The 26,158-nt window shown below is 35.6% G+C and overlaps 1 protein-coding gene across 2 annotated transcripts in view; it reads left to right on the forward strand.

Annotated features, from left to right (window-relative positions):
- Positions 1 to 26,158, forward strand: part of sni (SDR family oxidoreductase sniffer) — a 213,286-nt gene that overhangs the window by 65,242 nt on the left and 121,886 nt on the right. For both annotated transcript variants that reach the window (XM_090412862.1, XM_090412861.1), the window contains exon 2: positions 6,000 to 6,051. In XM_090412862.1, the coding sequence (XP_090268988.1) occupies positions 6,000 to 6,051 (52 nt within the window). The remainder of the gene's footprint in view (positions 1 to 5,999; positions 6,052 to 26,158) is intronic.

Consider the following 26,158-nt stretch of genomic DNA (forward strand, 5'->3'; position numbering starts at 1 on the left):
GGATTAGGGACTTAATCGTAATAAGTATACTGTCATTTTAATTTTTAAACCTTATTATAAAACTGTACTGTGTGTTACTGCCACTATAAAACAGGAGAATAATCACCCAAATCTTCCTCCACAATCACATCTTCATTACTTTCCCTGTGTGAACGATCATGTGTACCTCTTCTGGTGTAACGTTGTTTTTTTTTGATGAAAATGTCCAATGTGCTTTGCTTATTCCTCTTCTTATTTTCATCATAAATTTGTTCATAGCAAGCAAACGCATCATGTACTTTCGTTTCTATTATGAAGTAGCATTCAACATTGAGGTCCTTGTTGTTGGATCGTAGCTTCTGCTCAATCAAGTTTTATCATCTTATAATTCTCTCTCGTTAGTATTTAACTAGTTGTAGGCTGATATATCATCCGAACATAAAGAAAGTTTGTATTATACTGCACCATTCTATGTTCTGAATTGCATGAGCAACTTTGATAAATCAACCTTCAACTGTACCAGGTTATTATAAAGCTGATTTTAGGCCGAGGTTCTCACTATTAAGCAAAGCTCCCGCTTTTGGTTCGAAATATTTAATGAGCGGTTCAGTGAAAGAAAATCAGGCAAACTCTAGATTGATCTTAGATGAAAAAAAACATTTAATGCAATGTCACATATAATTACATCATAACACAATGTTCCAACAGGGACATTACAATTAAACGACTATAAAACTCTCATTAAGATATTAGTACACTACTCAGCTGAGCTTAAAATTTATAATTAAAAACTATTACACAGATCTTATTCTTCTTGTTACAAAGAACTCCTATCACAACTTCACTCTGACCAAGGTTACATCTCAAAACATTTTAAATATCAAATCAGTTCAAGATATTCAGAAAGAATACAACTCATGAACCATCAGACATTCATTTGTAATTCTCTAAGCTCAGTCAATCAAAATTAGTTCTTGTAAGTTTGAGATTTCTAAATTACAACAAATAGGCTTCTCAATATTCTCGTTCAGTCAATGTACACTTAATTCAATAATATAGCATTTGTCTCTTGAAGAGGGAAAAGTCTTAGCACATCACACATTCAATCTTGACACGCCGAATACAGCAACTAGGAATAAATTACTTTCAGCAGAATTAATTTTCGTTACTTCACACTAAGTATAGTAAGGTAATCTTATGAGGATATAGCTTCATCACATCATAAGGAGATCGAACAACAACTTTAAAGTCCTTGCTGACTTTTACTTTGTAGTAACACAAACTTAAAAGAATCTTCTATTTCCACGATTGATTTATAGACTCAGGAGAATATAACCTTTTTGCACTTGGTATAAATTAACTACCAATTTCTTCCTTTTCTTATTCATATTATCCTATGTCCTACACTATTCCACTGCTAGGCATTAGGAAGTTTTGGTATAAATCCCGCTCCCAAAAAGGTAAGCTAAAATGCCAAGCGATTCCCGGTCCTTTCTATTCCGTTTTCGGCACGTCAAAATCCCCCTTCAATCTCTAGCTACCATTCTCTATACTCCCCCTCGTTTCTCCTTTTTACCTTCGTTTTCATGTCCACTCGTTTCTTTTTCCCGCCAGTAACTGTTTCTCACCGGTTTAGCTCACATCAAACTTCCTTTTCCCTTCGTATATAGTAGTTCACGCTCCAACACGCGCTAGGAGAAATTTACATGATTTCTCACAACAACCAATCAAATGATATCACAAGGAATCTTCTGGATATATTAAAATTACATACATCACAGTTTCTTATATTATTATTAAAGGAATAAAGCAAATAAAATAAATGACACTTTAATACAGAGCCTTTTCATGTCTATGATATACTCTAAAATTACATAAATAAAATTAACTAACAAAACTCAAAAGGAATTACATGAATAACATTTTATAAGCAAGAGACCAACAAAATAAATTTAAATAAGTCCTGCTTATGATATGGTAGATAATGTTAATTATGAAGTATTATTAATTATAAATATCTTAATTCACAATTTAACAACGTCATCAGCCATCTTGAGAACATCACCAAATGCAAAGAACATTTCTGCAAGATCCTTCACTGTAAATTGTTTAATTACCTCTCCTGTTTCTCTTTTTTCCTCTTCTGCAACACTTGTTCCTCCAGTTCGACCAATTCTTTGTTGGTCAACTCTTCAAGGGAACCCTCTATGAGTTGAATTATGTCGTCATCATTCACTTCAAGATTCAGATTGTTTGCTAGGCACACTACTACAAACTTCCAAAATCACACACAAACCTTTTTAATGTCTTTTTCCATATGTCATTGAGAGGTCACTTAGAGAGCTATATTTTTAATAGCATGATAAATATTGAATGTTTTCCAGAATTTCATGAGAGTCTGGTCATTTCCTTCAGTAGCAGAAATAGCTTGTGATAAAGTTCTCTTTAGATAATAAGCTTTAAATACACTGAAAGAACTCCTGATCCATCGGTTGGATCAATGAAGTAGTTTGGCAAGAGAAACATGACCTTGAACTGTGAAGATCACCACTATAAGACTAATGATCCTATTTGAATTAATAAAATTTTAAATTCTACATTTTATTTCACACAATAGTTTTTTATTTCACTCGAATAATAGTTGATTAAGGCATCCTCAAACAATTTTTGAGTCATCCACGACTTCTTATTGCTCCGATAATGAACTGGGAGTATATGCTTCCTAATGTTTTTGAAGATTCATGGATTCTCACTGTGCCATATCACAAATGATTTCAATTTATATCAAGCCACATTACCAGTAACAGAATCGTAACATGGGCATTAAGAGTTTTAAAACTAGATATAGATTTTTAGCTTTTTTGTGGATGAATGTCCGCTCGGGCATTTTTTTTCCAAAACAAGGACGTCTCATTCATATTAAATATTTGCAGTGGCAAATAATTTTCTTTTATGCAATTTTTCCACAAACTCCTTGGCAGCCTTCTCAGTACTTGCAGATTCCCATACATTTTCATATTATGCAGCAAAAAACGCTGCTTGAATCTCATGAACCAACCGGAAGCGCTGAATTCGTAGTCATAATCGGGTTTTGCTTTCTCCTTCATCATGTTGAAGAGACTTGGTATCTTAGCAGTTATGTTCACAGTGCTAAGGGGTCTGCGCTTTTGGTTCAGGTCCTCTGTCCATGATGCAAGTAGCTTTTCCATATCACCGATAGGACCTTGTCTTTGCTTCGTCACTATTGTCGATTTAATGGAAGCAGATCCTTTCACAATGTCTATGATTTTATCCTTATTTTTCAAAGTGATCATCACTGTAGAATGAGACCATCCGAAGTCATGCGCGATCACGTTGATGGGCTTACCGTCTTCATGTTGCTTTATAACTTGCAACTTCGTTTCAAGATCAATTGCTCGCCTCTTTTTCTGTGATTCTTCACTAGGTTTTTTGATTGTGCCTGTAGGGACCCCATGTTGCACAAAACATCGCAAAATATTTAACGATAAATACACAAATCTATCTCTCAAACACAAAATCAACAGACGAACTGTAGAAGACACGTGCCGACTGAGATTGCCTGCTGAAAGCACTGTTGCCACTGTGCATGCTTTACCTTACGCTCGCTTGCGTCTTGTTTGAAAGTATAGCTGAAAATGTTATTTATTCCCTTATGGGATCACGGACATATCTTTGAAAGGACATAAGTCGAGGGATGACTGTATATCATCTTTTGTTAACTAAGTCTCCCTAACATAATCCTGGTCAAGATGTACCAATCAAAGATAAAAATTCCTCTTACTTGTTCTTGATACTTCTGGCTATACACCATTCTTTCTACACAACATAGGAATTTTCATTTGCTATCATGGCTCTCTTCTGTTCAGTTACTTACTGCCATATCATAATGTGGCAATAAACTACAACCATCACTATCTCCTCTTTCTCTAAAACTTCATCAGTAATACTTTCATATGCTCTCTCTCTCTCATTATATTTTTTCTTCTTTCAGGTCATTTGTACCCACTAACATTGATCTGTCACATTTACATCACATACTCTTCTTATCACGGAATATGAAAAAATTTAAGGAAAATCCATGTTGCATATTTCTGCTTTTTATGCCTGGTTGGCCGAGTGGTTAGCATATCCCTCTCCAACCAACATGCTGCAGATTTGAATCCAGCTGTGGGCATGGATGTTTGTGAATATCTTTAGGTGGCAAATGGATTTCATCGCCCACTGTTAGATCACCACCCCACTTATTGGAGGCATGAAGTGATTTGTGAAAGTGGGCGATGAAATCCATCTAAAGCCATGTCCTTTGTAAAATTATTTGATGCAAATAAGTAAGATGGTACAGAAAAGAGAGGGAGAGAGAGAAAAGAAACAAATGGTTCTCTCCATAGAACACAGCTTCTCAGAGAGATTATTCTGAATCTCAGCTAATTCCAACAGCTGAAGGAATAACTGACTGACTAATAACTGGACTAGTATCTCTCATAAAGTTTCCAATTTTTATGTGATCCCCTACATAACTCTTTCAGTTTCAAAGTTGGCTGATTTTAATTTTGTACAAATTTTCACACAATTTTTTCATAGAAATGCTTCAGTCAAAGTGATTCTGAACATGCATATTTCACCACATGGAATATGCATGTTCATTCCACTACCACAAAAAATCAGACTTATGGCCTTAACCTAGGACCTGAAGAATTATTATTATTATTATGTGACACCTCCAAGGAGTCCAAAGACTCATTGAAGGAGGGCACCTACTCTATAACTCTACATCTCCACCACGTAATCCACCATCTACAGTAAACTGCCACTACCATTATTTCCTACACCAACGCCATCTACTGCCCACCACCACTGGTATTTTTGTCTGTAAGTGTGTGTTCTCAAGGCTGATTTGTCTGTATGCAATATGAAAAAAACCCTGCTACATCTGTATGAGATCGGCGAACTCGCCTTCAATTGAAAAAAAAATATATATATATATATATAAAGATTCCTCTTGTCACTACAAGAATCAAACTTAGGTCTTTTCCAGTTGATAGGAGCAACCCTGTCATTCTTCCAATTCCACTACGGAGGCACTAGAGTTCAAATTATAGTGTAAAAATGGAGAAAAGTGCACTTGTAACATGTAAAGCAAGTGGCCATCATCTTGAAAAAAAAATTTTTTGGTTTGAAAATGCAAATAAGAAATTAAAAAATACAAACCTTGAGCATTAAAATGGTAATTTAAAAAAATTAAAACAATCTATGATTAAATGAACCATCCCAAACAGTAAAAATTGATGATTTGGCCAAATAAAAATGAAGACCATAATTAATAGGATGCCAAGAAAAATCTAAAAAAATTATTTTCTTTCTTGATGATCCTTCTCAGATCCCCATTACAGAGATTATCTGTTTCTGCCTTGTGATTTTCTACATATATTTTCTTGGATGCTGTTCCATCGAACTGACATCCATTATTCTTTTCCCATTTTTGCTAAGCAATAATGCAAAATGCAGCACTGCCCATCATTTACAGTTCCACTGCTAGACTACAGAACCTGCTTATTCTCTCTCTCTTTTTCATTCTGTCTACCCCTGTTCTTTTTTTGAACAGCTGTAATTGTACACTATGGGTAGTATTTTACAAGGATAGCTGTTCATGAGAACGGGGATAGATGGAATAGAAGAGAGAGAGAGAGGCAGATTCTATGGTCTAGCAGTGGAACTGTAAATGAAGCTTCCTCCTTTTCACTTAAAGCTCTTAAACACAGCACTAATTTGCTGTAGGTTCTGACACCTCTTGTATATGGTACTTATATATATAACACATTTTTTTAGGATGTCGTTACTTACAAGTTATTTACTTACTTCACAAAAAAACTTTTTTTTCTTGCAAATGTGTATACTGAATTTTTTGTGAAACCAGTTAAATTAAGTAAAATGATTTTATTTGTTTTTACTGTGTTTATAAGGATGGCATGTGTCTATAAGAATTTTATTTTGAACTTTAGGAACTTAAGGAAATTGCAAGAGAGAACAGTAATGTCCATATTGTGAAGTTAGGTAATGTAGAATTTTCTGTTTTGAAGGATTTAGCTACTTACACTTAGTGAGGATTATTTGCATCATTTTATATCAGTTAATTTACTATTCAGAATATCACTGCTGTTTGGCAGGTATACAAATTATGTTAACTTATCAGCAGATTATTGAGAAGAGTGAAATACAACAGTGTGGTAGTAAGGGTAGTTTGTGTGTTAGCAGAAATGTGTGAAGAGAAAGGAAAGGAGTGCAGTTTGTGAATGTGTGGGACAAGTTTGAGGGATGAATGTAAACCAGGCTCCAAATTATAGGCCAATTTTTTGTGTCTGGGGTTGTTGTTAAGTTAGGGGATCCCAGATACATTGGAAAAAAGTATGGGACACTTATGACTGAGGGTGAAAGTTTAGTATGTGCATCCATCACATATGCCAGTCTTACAAAATGATTCTAACTTTCCAAGTGTGTGCGTGGCAAGGTTTACTATGCACACACTTTACTATGTGTAAGTAAACAAATAGTAAATCCAATTGTTAGACTGCATATTTTCATTAAGCCACTTTAACTTGTCTTCAAATGGTTTTTTACTTACTATTATAGATACAAAATAGATTGTTAATACAGTGATGGCCTTGAGAAAATAACAATGCGTCTACAGTTCCCTGTAATGACGGAGAGCGATGTTTGTAATAAAATAGAAATTGTAACTCGTCGATTTTGTTATTCTGTCTTGAACTCTAAAATACAGGACAAAAAGCTGTCCCGAAGAGTTTTCTCAGAACAACGGGACGATCCCATATTTTACGGGACGTCTGGGATACCTATGTTAAGCCATTAGAGAGAGAGAAGTTGGTGAGGGGTGAGGGCTAGGATTCTGAAGTGGGTTGATAATAGCAGTATCCTTTATGATGGTCAGCATGGGTTTGTTAGGGGGAAGTCATGTTTCAGCAATCTGCTTACATGTTATAAGGTGACAAACTCACTCGATAAAGGAGATGCATATACAGTGGATTTTTCAAAGGCCTTTGATAGACTGCCACATGACAAGCTGGTAGCTAAACTGAAACAGATGGGATTAGATAACAGACTAGTAAGTTGGATAGCTGATTAACTGTTGGATAGGTATCAGCAAGTTGTATATGGAGGAGTGGTATCACAAAGGAAGGTCACTAGTGCAGTGCCACAGGAATCTGTTTTGGGATTATTATTGTTTAACTTGAATATTAATGACATTGGGACCAGCTTAACTGGAGATGTGCAGCTGTTTGCATTGGGAAGGGCTATGAGAAGTAGAGCAGATGTTGTGGCCTTGAAGGAGGTTCTGAATAGATTGTGAGTGGGCATATGATTAGAGCTGTCAGTTTAATGTTACAAAGTGCAAGGTCTTGAAATTTGGTAGAAGACAAGATTGTGATGCAGAGTATACAATTAATGGAGAATTTTATTGAAGTTTAAGGGTCACGTTGCTAAAATTGTAAGAACATCCCAACAGATTATGGCAATAATGAGGAGGACCTGTATAAGGCTTTAATCAGAGCACATATGGAGATGAGGACATATTGGAGAAGATCCAGAGAAGGTTTATTAAGTTAATGTCAGGTCTATGGAATGTCAAATATGAGAAGAGATTGAGGGAATGCAAGTTACAGAGCCTTGTGAACAGAAGAAGAGAGGATATAATTGAGACATATAAGTTGGTGAAGGGTTGTTACCAGATTAATGTGGAGAAGATATTTCATAGAGTAGAGAGCAACAAGGTTAGAACTAGAGGCCATCCATGGGAGCTGTACAAGGAGGGTGTGAGAAGCAGGCTCTTTACGTGGAAAGTGATTGGTGAATGGAATGCGCTGCCTGAAAATGTGAGTGGATTCAAGACATGGTTTGATGATCTTTTGGCTTGAGAGAGTATAGCCCTCCTATGATGAGTCCTTTGACTCCATGGAGGTCAGATAATAATAATAAAATGTTTGTGAAAAGTCAAGTTACTTGGTGGCAGGCTATTAAGACTAATATGTTAATAGAAGTGGAATAGGGGAAAACTTTAATGTAATTAATTATGGTCCAAAATTTCAACCATTGCATTATTATGGTATTATCATTATTATTACCTTTTTATTATTATTACTCATTATTATTACTATTACAGTATTATCATTATTACCTTCATGATGTTACCAGACTTAGTGTGGGAGTTCCTTTCATTTTACACACTCATATTTATCATACCTTAACTCGAATTCTTTCAATCTTACTTATACTGAATTTTCTTGGCAATATGGTCAAGAAACTACTTCTCACTCACTTGCTCTTATGAGCAAGTAGTATATTTGCTCTCACTGCTCTGTACAGTATCTGCCTTACATTTGATAGGCTTATTATACTTGACAAGAAATTTTGTTCTTGCTTTAATCCTTTATTGTATATATATATATATATATATATATATATATATACATACATACACACACACTTTTATTTAGTTCATTTTATTTTTTACCTTGCTTTAATCCTTTACCCAAACATAAGCAAACAAAGTGTGCACAAATTTTGTTTGCTTTTAATAATATAGTGATACAGCTCCCATTTTACTACACATGCACACACACTTTTATTTAGTTCATTTTATTTTTTATGTTCGGCTCATACACAAGAGGTTGTTTGGTCAACCTATATTACATTAACATCACATTTGAGAAAGCTGGAACGTATTCACTTTAGATTTGAATGGCCTGTGTATTGTATTCCTTGGGAAACACATATGAGGGGAGGATGTTTCAGAGTACAACAACAGCAGCACAATGGAGGAGGAAGAGAAACTTGTTCTGTGAGTATGGAGTTAGATTATGAAGGGGGCATTGGGTGCATGCTGCATGAAGTTTAATGGATTCAGTAGAGAGAATTACTGGTGCTATTTCTGGTGTACATTTTCTGTGGAAATATTTATGCAAGATGCATGAAGTAGATACTAAATGCATGTGTGAGAGCAGTTGGTAAGAGGCAGGTCATTAATCGGTCTGAATGCACTCTTCTGTATTGTGTTAAGTTTAAGGAGCTCTTGGAGGCACAGTTCCAGATGTGTGAATGGTACTCAATGGATGGGCAGATTTGTGATTTGTACAGGATTAATAACTGTTTAGAGTAGGAAAGTAATGCTTCAGCAAAAGAGGAATCTTAATTTTTCTGGATGCTGAGGAGGCTATGGTTCTAATGTGCTTAGGTCAAGAGAAAGAGGCTTGATGTCAGGGTAAGATCAAGGAAAGAAATCTCATCTTGTCCCGAGACTTGGGTGTTGTCAAAAGTAAGGCTGAGAGACTATGGTTGTTTTTAATGAAAAATAAGGGAGAATGTTTTGCAAGAATTGAAAAGGTTATTTGACCTCATTGAAGAATGGTTTGAAGATCAGAATTTAGGATTTGCAGAGGTTGTTGTGCGAGTTGTAGTGGTTTGTGTGGTGCAAGGTCGGTCAAGTGAGAAGGAGAAATGTAGTCTACTATCATCAGTAAAACTGTGTGTACTGGATTGGTAGTCAACTGGAGCAGCTCATTAGTATTTAGAAGGAAGAAGGGTGATTGGACAGAACCTTGTGGGACCCTAGCATTAGTTTCATAGTCAGGAAATAAGAACCATCCACGATCATGCACAATCTGCATCCGGTAAGAAAACTGGCAACCCGCTTGTATAAGTTATTGAGACAGACCAAATGATGGATACTTACTATAATAGATCCCTTGTGTCAGACCCAGCCAAAAGACTTGGAGATATCAAATGCCACCACTTGGGATTTACCAGACTTTTCCATGGTGCATATTCAGAAGTGAATAACATAGGTGAGCAGATCAGCTGTTGATTAGCACTGGCAGAATTCATGCTGGTGGTCATTTATTAGTTGAGTACCTTCAAGAGAGCATAGGAGCTGGTGTTGATGGTTCTTTATTACTTTGAAGAGAACTGGGGTGAGAGAGAGAGAATGGACAATAATTTTGATGATAAGGATTTATGGAGTTAAAAGAGAGAACACAGAATAAGAATCAATTCTGGAGTGTAAATTTTCAGGACAGTTGGAGGAATGTTGTCAGACCAGACAACTTTTTGGTGTCTAATTTGGACATGATTTTTCTTATCCCTTTCTGATGAAAGATCATAGGGGCATTGAGCATCAGTGTATTTGAAATGGTTGGGGGATATTTATTCAAATCATCTGTGCATGAATTTGAGGAAAAACATGATGCCAGGAGATTGGCTTTTTCTGTGGGTGACAATGCAATAGGCCTGTCTGGGTGCAGAAAGCATGAAACTTCTGAAACTTTGATTATGCAAGGTTCATGATCAAAAGTCATGAAACTTACATCGTGTCAAAATGGCACAATGCAAGTTTCCTGCATATGGCCTTTGGAAATCGGTTTTCGATGCACTGACGATTTTCTTGCAGCTGTTTTGAGGTTTGGTTTAAGTAGTGTGAAAAGCTGGAGTTCTTGAATGATGGCCAGTTGTGATATGCTTGGTTCTTCAGTGATGTATTTAGTGCATATGCTTGGGGTCAGAAGGTGCTAAAGGCAATAATCCAACCAAGGGAATGAGGAATAGAAGTCTCAGAGGTCATCCCTCTGGGAATGACTAGTGGATTTTGCTCGGTGGGAGATGAGATAAGCACAAAGTTGTGGTCTGAGATACAACCTTCACAATATACTTGGAGGGATCACTACAGAAGAAGAGGTAGAGTATTTGGAGAATGGTTGGGATTATCTGGTACTCTAGTGGGCATGTGAGCATGTGTGTGTGTGTGTGTGTGTGTCATTTGTGATGGTAAATGTTTTGGCATCACCTGCTTGGCCTGTGCGATTTGAGAAGCAAAACCAGTTGATATTGTGAATGTTAAAATCTCCAAGGAAGATAACCTCACCATTAGAATGGTGGAATGAAGGACATCCACATTTAAGGATAAGAAGCCAAAAAGTTTACAGTGGTTAGTTGCATTGAAAGAGCAATAGAGACAGCATATGAATTTGACAGAGCGAAGTAGAGAAATTTTCAACCACAGTAGATCATAATTGAGAGATTCCAAACAAATACTTTCTGGCATGTTATGTCAAACACCAACCCTGAGCATGCATTTGAGGAAACTGAAGGGGAAACAGGTGAAGTTTTGCAGATTGGAGATGAAAGTAGACACTGTTGAGAGTGGAGCTGAGACCACGTATATTTGTGAAGTGGATCTGAGAGGCTGTGGGGTTTGTTGTTGATCAAGTGGATTATACACATTCCCAATGCAATACTTGTAATATGGTTTCCAATATGGCTATTCTATTAGTAGTGCTTAATTTCTGCACTGATATTCCTCTTTTGAAGTTGATATTCCACATTTCATCACTGCTTTGTCATTTTACTTCCAGTTGTTGGCAAAGTCAATGCACTTGTTCAAGCTGACTGTAGATGAGGTTGGGTCAGACTCATACACAATAGGGAAGACGTAACTTTCAGGTTGTTCACAGTAGCCATTAGTTCTGATGTGCTTGTTTGTATGTCATAGGTTACTGTGACACTCGTCCCATCCTCTTGTAGGTCTGAAAGCAATGGTATCTGGTGATTTTTCTGAGATTGAAACTGGATTTTTTTGTTAGTTTGGCGATGTTTTGTCATTCACTATTTTGTCACTTTTGGTGTGAAAGTTTAGAATAATTGCATTTTTTGTTTTTGTTTTTGTTTTGGCCTCAGTTGAGTCATATACCATCAGCATAATAAGGATAGGGAGCTGGCTGATATTTTCTTTAAGGTACTGACTGGATCTATCGTAGTTTGGCTTCAGTTTATTTGATTTTGCAAGAGAAAGTTTTTTGTCGATAGCAACAAGGCACTACTTCAGGTTTTCAGTGCATTTTTTAAGTTCAGGAATTGTCTTACTGAAGAGGCACAGTGGACAGAACAAAAGCTGGTTTAGATTCACTATATGTCAATTCATCAATTTTTATACAATGAGCAGCCTGCAACAAAAGTCACACAGAAGTTCTCTTTTGGAGTCTGTGATGTCTTGTCTACAGATACGACATTGATAGCATTGTTGGATATATTGGTGCTTTCAAATGCACTTCATTTGCTATGCACAGAATGCATTATATGGCTTTGTTGCCACCATCTTTGCTTTTTGTGTTGGACAATAGCAGGTGCTCATACATGGCCAATATTGAACTAATAAAAAGACTGTTATGGAATACTTAGAGTACTTAAGTTTCACAGTGATATTAAGCCCTTTAAGAATTGCTGCTGCAATTTCACTTTGTGAAATTTATGTAGGAAATCACCTTTAAAATGAGGAGCAAACATTAGACCAAAGACCTTGTATCTTCCTAGATCTTTCTGCAGTTAGTAAAAATATATAAAAACCTAATGGTAAAGCCTTCTACCACTTGATAAGTTTCTGTCGCAGACCTATAAATCATCATCATGCGTATCAAGGATTTAGGCCTAGCATGGCCTGTTCCGTCATCTTAGAAGTCATCGTTTAAGAGGACGTCCTGGTTTTCTTTTTCCTAATGGCTTGTACTTTAAGGCTTGTTTTGGTAATCTTTTTGTTTTCATTCTTTGAACGTGTTCCATCCATTTATGTTTATATTTTTTAATTTTTTTCTATTACTGGTTCTTGGTTTAATTCTTTTGTGATCAAATAGGGTATACTTTGCAGTTTTTCTCATAAACTTCATTTCTGCTGTAGTTAATCGTTGTCTTTTTCTTTTATTGTCCAGATTTCGCTTCCATACATTAAGACTGGTAGGGATAATATATTGTATACTTTTAGTCTGGTTTGTTTTTGAACTAGGTTTGGTTTAAATATAGAGTTAATTACACCTGTTATTTTTTAAATATCTTGCAATTTTTACGTTTATATCTTTTTCATTTTCATATGTGATCATACATCCTAGGTAGTTAAATGAATTCACCTGTTCTAAGATCTTGTTATCTATTACTATTTTATTTCTTGCTGGATCTTGTCCTTTAAAGGCCATAGTTTTTGATTTTTCTGTTGATATTATCATACCATAATCTTTGGATATCTCATTTAGATCTAAAATAGCTTTCTGTAGTTTATCTTCAGAATTTGTAATTATTATTTGGTCGTCGGCAAAGAGGAGAGTGTTTAAGTTTACTGTAGGAAAAAGTTTAATTCCTTGATGTAAAGTTTTATTCCATTTTATTATTATTTCATTTAAGTAGATATTAAAAAGAGTTGCCGAGAAGGGACATCCCTGTCTGACCCCTTGGTTTATCTCTCTCGTATATGATAGCTCGTGATTTAATCTTATTTGTATTTGATTATTTTCATATATACTTGTGATAGCTTTTAGGATATTATTTGGTATGTCTTTCTTTTAATATGTTAAATAATGTTTCTTTTAACTTTGTCAAATGCTTTTTCAAAGTCAATAAATGCAATATGTGTTTCTAAATTGTATTCTCTTCTTTTCTCTATTATTAATTTTAGGCAAAAGGCCGGGTCTATACATGATCGTCCTTTTCTAAATCCATTCTGTACTTCTAAAATAAAGTTTTCGGAATATTTCATTAGTTTGCTATTTACGATTCTGCTATATATATCTTGTAACAGGAATTTAGTATACTGATACCTCTATAGTTTTTAGGGTCATCTCTATTACCTTTTTTAAAGATAGGAATCACAATTGCTTTTTTCCATTCTATTGGGGGGATACCAGTTGAGTAAATTTTATTTAAAAATAAGAGTCTTTCTTTCAATCTTGTTCCTGTGTATTTATATAGTTCTGAACCTAGCTTATCTTCTCCAGGTGATTTTCCATTTCTTGTTTCTTTCAGGCTGATTTCTAATTCTTCTTTAGTTATTTCCTTTTCATTTTCGTTAATTGTTTGCCATTTGTCTTTTTTAAAATATTTGTCTGTCCACAGTTCTGTGTAGTAATTTAGAAATTCTTCTAATTTCAGTTCAGTGTTTAATTTTATGTTTTCTTTGGTATCTGCATTTAAGTGTTTCAAAATCTTATATACATTGGGTCTTATTTTATATAAATCATGTTCTAAATTAGAAACAAATTTATTCCATGATTCTCTACGTCATTTTCTGACTTCTCTTTTAGCTATGGCTCTTATTCTTTTATATTCTATTTCATCTTCTAATCTTTTACTGCTTAACCATTGGTAATAGGCTTCTTTTTTCTTTTTGATTATTTCTTTGATTGTATCATCCCTTAATAATTGAATAAAATCCTTTTCCTTCCTCACATGTGTCCTCTCCTCCTTCCAATCAATGTTACCATAGTTGAAATCCCCCATAATAATTACCCTCCTTCCACTCATTTCATCAATTTCCCTATGCATACTATCTCCACCATCTATTCCATCACCTGGTCTATAGCAGCACCCAACTGTATATTTTATTCTGCCAGTCTCAATCTCACACCAAATAGCCTCAAATGAGCTCCTTTCACTATCCTGCGATACAACTTCAATTCTCCTTGGCTGCAGTTCATCAGCTATCATCAATAATACCCCTCCCCCCATTTTATTCTCTCTGTCCCTCCTAAACACACTATAACCTACACATTCTATCCCACTAACTATATCTTCTTCCGTCAGCCATGTTTCACTAATGCCAATAACCTGTGGCCAGGAAGAGCCAATCAAGGCCAAAAATTCTTCCTTCTTGTTCCTAATACTCCTGGCATTAGTATACATGAAATGCAGTGATCCCTTAGTCCCACCCCTATATTGATACGTTATTCTAAATGACCCATTCCCATTTTTTGTCCTTAGTGCTGGCTTGGGTACATTATATACATTCTTACACTCATCTGTCTCACTGATGTCTGCATATCCATTCCCCCTCCCCTCCTCGGTAGTTCTAGTTTCCCTGGTTTTGCACATCCATTTTCACTTCATTCAGCAACACTCTTTCCAGTCTCCGCACACCAAGTCCATTCAAATGCAGGTCATCCATCTTGTATAAGTCCTTTCGCCCTTCAAACTCATTCCACACCACACCGGCTGCATAACCTACGCATAATGTCATTTGTGATTATGGCCCTCCTCCTAAACTCCTGTCATACCGCGGCAACAGAGTAACCATTCTAACTCTGTCACTCTTTTTTTTCGCTACCTTTAACAATACTTTCAAGTCCTCTCTCATAAAAAATTTATCACCTTTCAATTCATTCGTACCCGCCACAATTATTAATTCTTTCACCCTCTGTTTTTGCACTCTAATACTCTCACTTACATCCTTAAATTTCGCACCCGGTAAGTACGATTTAGTTACACTGCCATCTATCACCCCTCTTAATAACGAGTCACCATACAACACTCTTTCCTTCATTTCAGAAACTCTCTCATTCTTGCACTGTTTTTTTTCGTTAGCCGAATCACTCTGGAAAGAGTTTTGCAGGTACTCTAATTGCCGCTGCGCATTTTGTATCACTTCGCGCAACCTAGCGATCTCACTTCCTACAAATAATTCCTCATTATTTTTATCATTTAAACCATTTTCTCTCTCAGTATGGTTGCTTTCACTCTTTCTTAGATCACCGCTCTCATTACCTTATGAAGTAATCTAATATGAAGTAATCTAATATTGATTTCCATCCTCTTGCTGCCCAAGTATATTTATGTATGTCTTTATGTTTATAGAAGGAATGCATTATTTTTAGGTTATTATAAACTACAAAGTCGATCAATTTTTTACCATTCCTGTTTAGAGTGTGTTCTCCATGTATTCCTATATTATTATTAATTTCCGTGTTCCAATTCTTGCATTTAAGTCTCCTGCTAAAATTATGTAATCATTTTTATTTATTTTGAGAGTTTATTTTTCACTTGGTTAGACTATAATAAGTTTAGTTTAATCCTTTATCCAAGTGTGAGCAAACAAAGTTTGCGCCTGAAAGTATCTTCAGGACTGGGGTAAGGTAGTGCTACACCAGGCAACTTGTTGATGACCTCTCATTGCTTCTGCCTTTGTATCTCCACTACTGGGCCTGGCTCCCACTGACGAGACCTCAATAAAGGTCGAAACCGGTATGGGTAGTGGCCCTTGCCTTAATGCATAGCATTACACATATCCGCAAGGAGATGTGCTTTACATTATGGGAGATACTGAGGTAGGAGTAATGAGAGCTTTCTCCACCTTTGCAACGAGTTGCCTGGTGTTGCACTACCTTACCCTAGTCCTGAAGATACTTTCAGGCGCAAACTTTGTTTGCTCACACTTTGATAAAGGATTAAACTAAACTTATTTTATTTATTTTATTATATATGTTTTGTAGCTGATTATAAAAATCAATATTATCCTGTTCTCTTCCTTATTCTGGGGCATATAAACCAATTATTGTTAAATAGCCTCTATCTATTTTTATTCTAGCTTTTATTATTCTTTCATTCCATAATTTATAATATTTTAGCTGTTTTGAAAGGGAGTTATGAATCCAAATCATGACTCCTGCTTGTGCTCTTTGGTCTCTGTCACATTATATCACATTAAAATTTTCGGTTCTCATAGTTCCTTTTAATTTCTTTTTTGTTTCAGTGATTACTGCTATTTTAAAGTTTCTTTCATTTAATAACTGGTCTAATTCTATTTCTTTATATGCTGTTCCTCTTACATTCCAGTTTGCTATGTGTATTATATTTTGTTGTTTCCATTTTTGTTTTACCTTTTCCATTCCAGGGTCGTTTCCCATAGATTCAATCCGATTATCTTTTTCTGTCAGCTTACAAGTAGGATTATGTTCTCCATGTCAGCAGACTAGCCTGACGATGGAATAGTTCAGTGGCAGGGCTGCTACCTTAAGGCTTCTGAACTAGCCTTCTTCCGAATTTAAACCCATAGGAGGAATAGGGTATACTGAAGGGGAAAGAGTAGATTATAGAAGAATTATAGTAAGGTTTATAGAGAGGGCATAGTTGTAAGGCCAGAAGTGAAAAGACCCCATGGCCCTCGAGTACTCTAATAGCGTAAGGGTCATAAAATAAGAAGAGTTGGCTGATAAGGCCTTATAGGAAAGATTAAAGTAAGTGGATCTTCCTCAAAGTAGAAGAAGAAGAGGATAGATCCAGCTAGGGGTCCATGGGAGTGCCGCTTCCCTTACAATCAAGATGATTGCCCCTTATGGCCTTGTTGGTCCACGAGTCCTTATTCAGTATATTCAGCCCACCCCACCATATATATACACACATACGCGTATGCACACACACACATAGTGGGCTCCCCTATCCGCCACCCAGGGGACGCGCTCTCTAGGGGTTACAGGGTCCCCCGAGAGAGGCCTATAAATATCAAATTAATTTATATAAAGTTTTTTTTCTTGTTGTTTCTGTAAAGTTGGCAAAAAACAGACATGTCCCCTTTCTGCACTTAGCACTTTTAAATTTTTATATATATATAATGTTTTGCATTATGAGATGCTAAGACAACTGATGAAAGTCAATTGCTTCTATATACAAGTAGACTAGGCAAGAAAATTCTTCACATACAAACTTTGATTATTTTGAGAGCAATGGATTATAAATATATTGGGCTCTAATAAATTATTGAAGTAATTCCAAAATGAAAAATTTGCAACAAATCAATTTATATATCCCCCCCTTTTTTTTTGGTTGTTCCTGTAAAGTTGGCAAAAAATGGATGTCTCCTTTCTGCAGTTAACAAATATATATAGAAGCCTAGTGGTAAAGCTGTCTATAATTTGATAAGTTTCTCTCACAGACTTATAAATATCAATGACATCTTTCTCTTCTTATCAGCCAATCTCTACAAACCACATCCCCAACTGACCTATCCTTATATGCAGCATTTTGTGATCACTGTCTCCGTTTCTCATGTTCATATCTGGATTTTCTCTAGCATTTTTTTATCTCCCAGTTCTTCAAGAGATCAAATTTTCAAGCATTCACATTCTTAGTCTGATTTATATTACCTTCAACTTGTGCTTGCATCTGTTCTTTCCAAACTACAGACTTTGGATTTGAATCCTATTGTGGAATGTGTGAATGTCTTTTGGTAGCAGACAGTTTTTATCTTCTGATCTGAGACCAATCCTGCTTATTGAGGCTTGAAGGGGCTGAAAAATTGTTTGATCTCTAGAGCTGGATTCTTAGTTTATCTAACCTTTACCCCACAGTATTCAAGTATTGTAGTTCATGATTTTTTATGGATAGGATTATCTTCAAAAAATTAGATGTCTTTCACAAAATGTTTGGTTATGTCAAACATTTAGTGGATATATCAAAACGCATAGAATGGAAGATTTATAAAATGAGATAATAGAGGTCGCGTTCCCAAAAGAACAATGATTCCGATCTTTCAAGATTAATTCAGTCAAAAATGCAACTACTTTCATACATATTAAAGTAGTTCTTAATTTTGAAGATTATCAAACCACATCTTTAGCTAACATGATTGATGGTTCATAGGAAGTTGAAGGCTGTTATTTCAGTACTCTCTCAATAGAAACCTGACTTACAGTTTTCAACTTCTGATTGTAATCTGTTACTATCTTTACTTTAACCACGCTACCAGCCAGGACGGTAGTGTGGTTAAAGTATAAGTCCAAGTTTCCATGGATGCGAAGTGTATATTAAAATTGTAATACCATTGATATTACATTGAAATATATGATAGATACGAAGAGTATGAGGATGCATATTTGATCCATAATGGCAGGTATGGCAATGTGATCTGTAGCTACCACCTCATCAGTCATGTTAAGATTGTGGAATGCACAGTGACTCTTATAGCAGTCAAACCACTCACAATTTGCTGCAGTAGGTATCAGATGGATTTCATCTTTTGTTAGATCTTCATAGAAATTTTTCACCTTCTCTCATATGACTGCCCTAGACAAAGGCATGTTCTGATTCTTGAGCCGATATAGTCAGCATCCTTTCCATTTTCTCTGTTACATGAGATTAGGATTTCATTACTCTGGTCAGGCTGCGATTCATGAACGATCGAGCACTATTGCAAATTGTATAAGCATTATTATGAATAGTTCTCACTATAGAATCATTCAATCCCATGGCACTTTGAATGTAAATGCCACATTCACCTCTATAAACTGACCCAGAATCTTCCATCTTACCTCTAAAGAATGATATTTCCTAGGCTTTTACTTCACTTGGTGCTTATTCTTCTTTTGACTCTTAGTTTCCTTGGTTTTTCTCTTGTAAGACATTTTGCTCAAAGAGCGCAAGGCAGTAGGGACAGAGGTAGGAAATAAGGTCATTGTGTAGAAGCTTCCAAAATTTTGGATAAAAAACAGAGATAGCACTTATGTACTGAAATGAAACCACGTATATGCAAAAATGTGGATGACAAAAGGTCATATAATGAGAATTACCTGTATACTGTTCATATAAGTACAATACCTATAATACTTTGGTGACAAACTCTTACAGTTCTACTTTAGTTTTAAAATAACTGGACTTCTTTTCAAAGGAAACTGATAACTTTTGTTGCTGATAATATAATCTTGTCATTATTAAAGAAATACTGCACTAAAAAAGCAGGTGGAAAAATGTGGATAGTGAAAGCTCATTATAATGAAATTTACCTGTATATAGTTCATATAAATAGAATACCCATAATACTTTGGTGACAAATTCTTACAGTTCTACTTTAGTTTTAAAATAACTGGACTTCTTTTCAAAGGAAACATTTTGGGCTAGGGAGCTGATAACTTTTGTTGTTGATAATGCAATCTTGTCATTATTAAAGAAACACTGCACTTGAAAAAGCAGGTGGAACACTCTCCAAAAATGAGTAATCAAAAATGTAACTTATAATCCACCTACTATATTAAGGAGCCTTTTTTAGTTATATACGTATGAAGTTTGAAAATTCTGCATATATACAGCTTTGAAATAAGTTTGGATCTTTAAGATCCCTTATTTCTAAATGTATAAAAGTTTTTAAAAAGATTCAAAAGTCATTCAGAAGTAAACTGTAAACTCAGATATAATCATTATCATCAATGAATTCCTAATATGAAAAGTTTGCATTATTGCTAAGTTCCTATCAACAGCTTTGCTCCAAATTATGCTATTATCTCTCATGATTGCAATATTATAAAATCTTGTATTTTAGATCTCCTAATACACTTCTTATATGAAGTTATATAAAGAAAAACTAGATTTAGATAGTGCTGGGAAACTGATATGGATAAGTATATGAATATTTTAAGAGGAGAGATAGAAAAAGCAATAGGATGGCTAAGAGTCCTGGTAATGATATCACTGGAGAAATGATTAAATATGGTGGTGAAACTATGGTTACAGAAATGCACCACTATGTAATATGGTATGGAAAGAAGGGAAAATGCCAGAGGAGTGGGTGAAATCAATATTAGTGACATTATACAAGGAAATAAACTAGAATGTAAAAATTATAGAATAATTGCCTTGATGATGATGATATTGACAGAAAGATTGAGAACACAATTGGAAGCATACCTTGCAGATGAGCAAGCAGGATTTAGGAAAGACAGAACTACATTTTGACAATGCGGCTAATAGCAGAGAAAGCTAAGAAAAAAGAAAGAAAAAAAACATACTTGCTTCGTTGATTTTCAGAAGGCATTTGACAATATCAACCAGAAAGTGACATTAGCAGTGCTAGAATCCTATGGAATTGACAGAAAACTAATAGGTATATTAAAAGATGTTTATAAGAATGCAGTTGCAGCAGTTAAAATGGGTGATGATTTGGGGAAATGGTTTAAAACAAGTACTAGACAGGGGGGACCCAATATCACCAAGCATTTTCATCGCACATTTAGAAAGAGCAATGGATAAAATAAAGGAAGATGTAATATGGTATGGAAAAAAGGGAAAATGCCAGAGGAGTGGGATGAGAATTAACAATAATGTAACAGTATACAGTGAACAGTGTAAACTGAACAGTATACAGTGATACTGCTGGACCTGGTTAAGGCTTTTGACAGGATACCATATGGAATTCTAATCCGTAAACTGCAACATATGGGAATGGATATAGGGTTGGTGAGATGAATAGGTGGGTGGTTGATGGAGAGATATCAGAGAGTAGTTTATTCAGGAGTAGAATCCAAAAGACGGCCTGTGACTAGTGGTGTGCTGCAGGGTTCTGTTCTTGGACCACTGCTGTTTAATTTGTTCATTAACAATATAGCGAAGGATCTAAGAGGAACGGTTCATTTGTTTGCTGATGATGCAAAGTTGGGTAGGGCAATAGTGAATGCAAAAGATGTCAAAATCTTGCAGGATGATTTGGATAGATTGGAGTTCTGGGCTAAGGAGAATGGATATCAATTTAATGTGACAAAATGTAAGGTTATGTATTTTGGGGTGAAAGGATTAGTAGCAGTATACCACATTGGTGGAACTGTACTCCAGGAGATTGATGAGGCCAGGAACTTGGGAGTGTTGGTGAATAGGGAGATGAAGTTTAGGGGACACATTGCAAAAGTGGCTAAATCAGCTCATCAAATTACTTGGTTGCTGAAAAATACTTTGACGAGCAGAGACCAAGCAAGTTATTGTTCCTCTGTACCAAGCCTTAATAAGACCTCATCTCCACTACGGTGCCCAGATTTGGTCACCTAGGTTTCTTCTTGATGGGGAGGAGGAGGTGGAGAGGACCCAGAGGTGAGTGACCAAGATGATAGCAGGTCTATGGAATGAAGCTTATGAGAACAGGTTGAAGATTTGTGGGTTGCAGAAATTGGTTGATAGGCAGAAAAGGGGAGATATGATTGAGACATTCAAATTGCTGAAGGGTTTCTATAGAATTAATTCAGATATTTTTGAGATCAGGACTGGTGGTGGAGAACTAGGGGACATCTATGGAAGCTGGGCAAGGGTGTTAGAGCTGGGTTCTTTACTTTTAGAGTGGTAAATGAGTGGAATAAGCTGCCAGAGTCTGTTGTGAGTGCTATGACAGTGAATGAGTTCAAGGCAAGGTATGATAGATACTGTGAGAATGTTGAATAGTTGTGTGGACATGATGTTTAGGGCCTCCCTCGATGAGTCTAAGGATTCCCTGGAGTCACCCGTAATAATAATAACAATCTGAGATTTGCAGATGACATTGTTATTATTGAAGAAGGTGAAAGAGAACTACAAAAAACATTGAAACTGTTAAATGAGGAAAGGAAAAGATTTGGACTTGTTATGAACTTGGAATAAACAAAGACAATGGTATTTGGTGAGAAGAACATGAAACAAAAGATACAAGTGGATGGAATTGATATAGAAAATGTAGAACAATTCACATATTTGGGAAGTAAAATGACACATGATTTGAATTATAAAAAAAGAAATAAAGATCAGGCTTGCAAAGAGAAGAACAAAGCTGAAGGCCATGGATAACATCTGGAAAAGTAAAGTGATCAGCCTGCAAACAAAACTAAGAGTACTGGAAACATGCATCTTTAGTGTGTATTGTATGGATCTGAAATGTGGGTAATAAATAAGGAATCAAGAAAAAGAATTTTGGCATTTGAAAGAACTTGTTACAGGAAGATTCTAAAAATAAGATGGGTACAGAGAGTCGCAAATGAAGAGCTCTATCAGAAGATACAACCAAAGGAGAATCTAATGCAGAAGATTATAAAACGGAAGCTGCAGTTATTTGGATACATCTGCAGAATGAGTGAAGACCAGAAGATAAAGACATTCGTGTTTGGTATTATGGACAGTGTGAACAAAAGAGGTAGATCATACAGAGAATGGATAGACGACATAAAGGACTGGTGTGGAATGGGTATACAGAAACTGCGACACTGTGCACTGGACAAAGAAAGGTGGAAGAAGATGGCGAAGGAGGCATCAGACACCAATGGGCAGTGAGCCCATGGTTTATGATGATGATGAATGCACTTCTTACTGCACCAGTCTGCCTAGATTTATGGCTTACTCTGGATTTTTTGTCTACCCGGTAAGAAACACTTGTTTTGTTCATCTTTCCTCTCCTATTCTGATTAGGGGAACATACCACCTGAAATTAGATCTACTCACACATTCATGAAAATGCTAAAATGTCAAGTTCTTTCCATATTTTCATTTTTAATATATTCTGCCACTGATGATGTTCACTCCTCTAATTTTTCTCAGAATTCTTATATCTGCGGTCGCTACTCAACTGTTTTACTTCTAACCCAGCTCTCCAATCCATAAGTTAAAATAAAATTTGTTTGAACACTGTTTTGACTAATTTTTCTTTTACTCCATACAAATTCATTCAGTTCACTCTCTACCATACCAGCTTTGGTAATTCTATGGTCTATTTCTATGTTTAATTTTGTAGTTTATAATCTGCTTAGATGGCTGACTAACTGATATCAAAAAATGGTGTGTGTGTGTGTGCAAGATTTAAGGTGACCAGTGGTATACCACTGGAATCAATCCTTGATCCATTGTTAATCAGTCTATATATTAATGGCATTGGGAAGAATTTGACAGATGATACAGCTATTTGCTGATGGCGCAAAGACAGGCAGGATAGTTAGCAATGTGACTGGCATGCATCATGTGCAGAATGATTTGAACAGGCTGGAATTGTGGGCATGTGAAAATGGCCATCATTCAATGTTAGCATATGTAAATTTGCATTTTGGTAGATCAGATATTCAATGGCATATTATATTGGTAGGAATATATTAGAAGAAACTGATCAGGCTGCGGATCTTGGAGTTTTAGTATATAGGGAGGTCATATTTAGATGCCATATTGCAAAGATTGCAAATACAACTTGGAGGATAATTGCAGTGTGCTGAAATGAAGATTGACATACAAGAAAGTTATTTATTTTGCCTCTTTCCAAGGGTTTAATTTGACCTTGCTTGGACAGTTTGCATGCCAATTCAGATGCAGTGGAGAAGGTGCAGGTGAGAGTGTTAAAGATATCAGGACTGTGCAATGTACGTTATGAGCACACATCGAGAATTTGTGAATTGCACATGCTAGAAAACAGGAGAAAGAAAAAGTGATGTGATAGATAGGTCTTCAAAACCTTCTGAAAGGATCATATAATATACAAGTTGATGGAATATTAATTTTATGGAGGGTGGGTAGATGATGAGAGGACACTCATGGAAGTTGAGAATGAATGCAGTCAAGAAAGAGGTGAGAACTAAATTTTTTTCTTAATATAATGGTGAACATCAAATTCCTGATATGTTTCCTCAGGAGATGTACAGAATATTTTGATAGTACTATCAAAACTTTTCAGTACCACATGCAGTAGTGCACTCAGGATTTAATCTTGGAGGGGGCCGGAGTTGAGTAGACGATTTGAGAATACACACTATGCATCGCATACGACCTATGACTGAGCATCTGTAATGATCGCTAATTCATTAGTAGTATAGAAATATAAGACATGACACGACACAACATAAATTTAAAAAAATTAATTTTAATTAGAAAAAGATTTTTGGAAAATTTTCTAGTGTTTTTTCCTTTTTCTTTGGAAGGGACTAGGGCCCCCTGTCCCCCCCCCCCCTCTGGGTGCACAACTGACCACGTGTACTAACTTCTCAATGACATTTTCCAAATTAATCTGTTAACACTCTAATGTCAGCTTATATCAGTGGTTCTCAAACTCAAATTCTTCTCATCTGTGGCACACCTGGGTTCTTTATGCAGGACTCTTGTGTAAAATACTATAAATTTAGCCATAAATTTATAGTATTTTACAGTTTACACTACATCAACTATATTACTTATTCTAGTTCAAGGTTCCTAAACATGAAACAAACTTAGTTATGATTATAAGGTAAAAAAAAAAAATTCTCTTTTTTATTATATTGATATTGGTTAAAGTTGAAATATAGGAGACAAAGATTCTTTAAAAAGGGTACAAAGATGAATCAACAAATATGATATCCATTCTTCACAATGTCTGCTATGAGGACAGCTCGAGGGAATATAATCTGCAGAGTTTGGTAAATAACAGGAGAAAGAATGGCATGATTCAGGTATAAGCTATCGAGCAGCAGTTACTGAAGACAGTGGATATTTGAGGACAACAAGAGGTGTCCATAGAAATTGTGCAAGGAAATAAGCTTGTTGGTTGCATTTTGCAAGAAGAATTATTAAAAATGGAGATTGTTTGAAAGGATACTGAGTGTATAATAAATTGTTTAAGTATAGCTTGATACACTTTGTGGCACGTAGAGTAGATCTCTTGTGATGAGTCTTTTGACTTCATGGAAGTCCTGCAATATAATAATACTGTAGCAACACTTGCCAGAATACATGAATAGTATATTATACTGGTATACAGAGCCTTTAAAGACATACTAAGGGCTTATTTTAAACCTTATTCCTCATATTAACAATTAATGCTAAAAAATCAGTTTTGTCAATGTTTTATTCAAAAACAGTACATATATATATATTCGATTGAAAATTATTTTATAAATGCCTTGGAATTTTTGAACAGAAAATGCATTAGATCCCAAAATTTAAACAAAACTAAGTACGTGGATGGTCTGAAAAGTTCTCAGCCTAACAATGAAAAAACAAATTTATAATATTAAAGTTATTTTATTTTTCAACATAATTTCCCTAAGACTAATACATTTATTCCAGCGATGCTCCAGCATCATTATCCCATCCTGTAGTGGTTCTCAGTAATTCTTAGTTTTGGGAAGAGATAGAAGTCAAAGGGAGCCAAATCTGGGGAATAAGGTGGATGTTCCAACAATTCATAGTGCAGATCCCTTAATTTTCCCATTACCAAAATACCTTTGTGGTCAGGTGCATTGTCCTGATGAAAGATGATTTTTTTCCTTCTGCAAACTGGGTCTTTTCTCACAAATTTTTTGTCTAGTCTGGTTAAAAGATTGGGATAATATTCCCTGGTTATTGTTTTACCCTTTTCAAGATAATTAATAAACAAAATGCCTTTAGCATCCCAAAACACCGATGCCATGGCCTTGTCTTCTTTGGTGATGAACAACTGGCTTCTGTCCACTGTTTTGACTGCTGTTGGATTCTGGTGTGTAATGGTGAATCCAAGTTTCATCCATAGTAATAAATCGATGCACAAAATCAGTTTTATTCTTGTTAAAACGCTCTAAGCACTGTTCAGAGATTTTCATGCAAGTGCGTTTTAGATTTGCACGGCAGCCATCTT

Source organism: Typopeltis vanoorti, chromosome 23, assembly GCF_054136105.1.
Source record: "Typopeltis vanoorti isolate ZY-2024b chromosome 23, IOZ_Tvanoo_1.0, whole genome shotgun sequence".
NCBI lineage: Eukaryota > Metazoa > Arthropoda > Arachnida > Uropygi > Thelyphonidae > Typopeltis > Typopeltis vanoorti.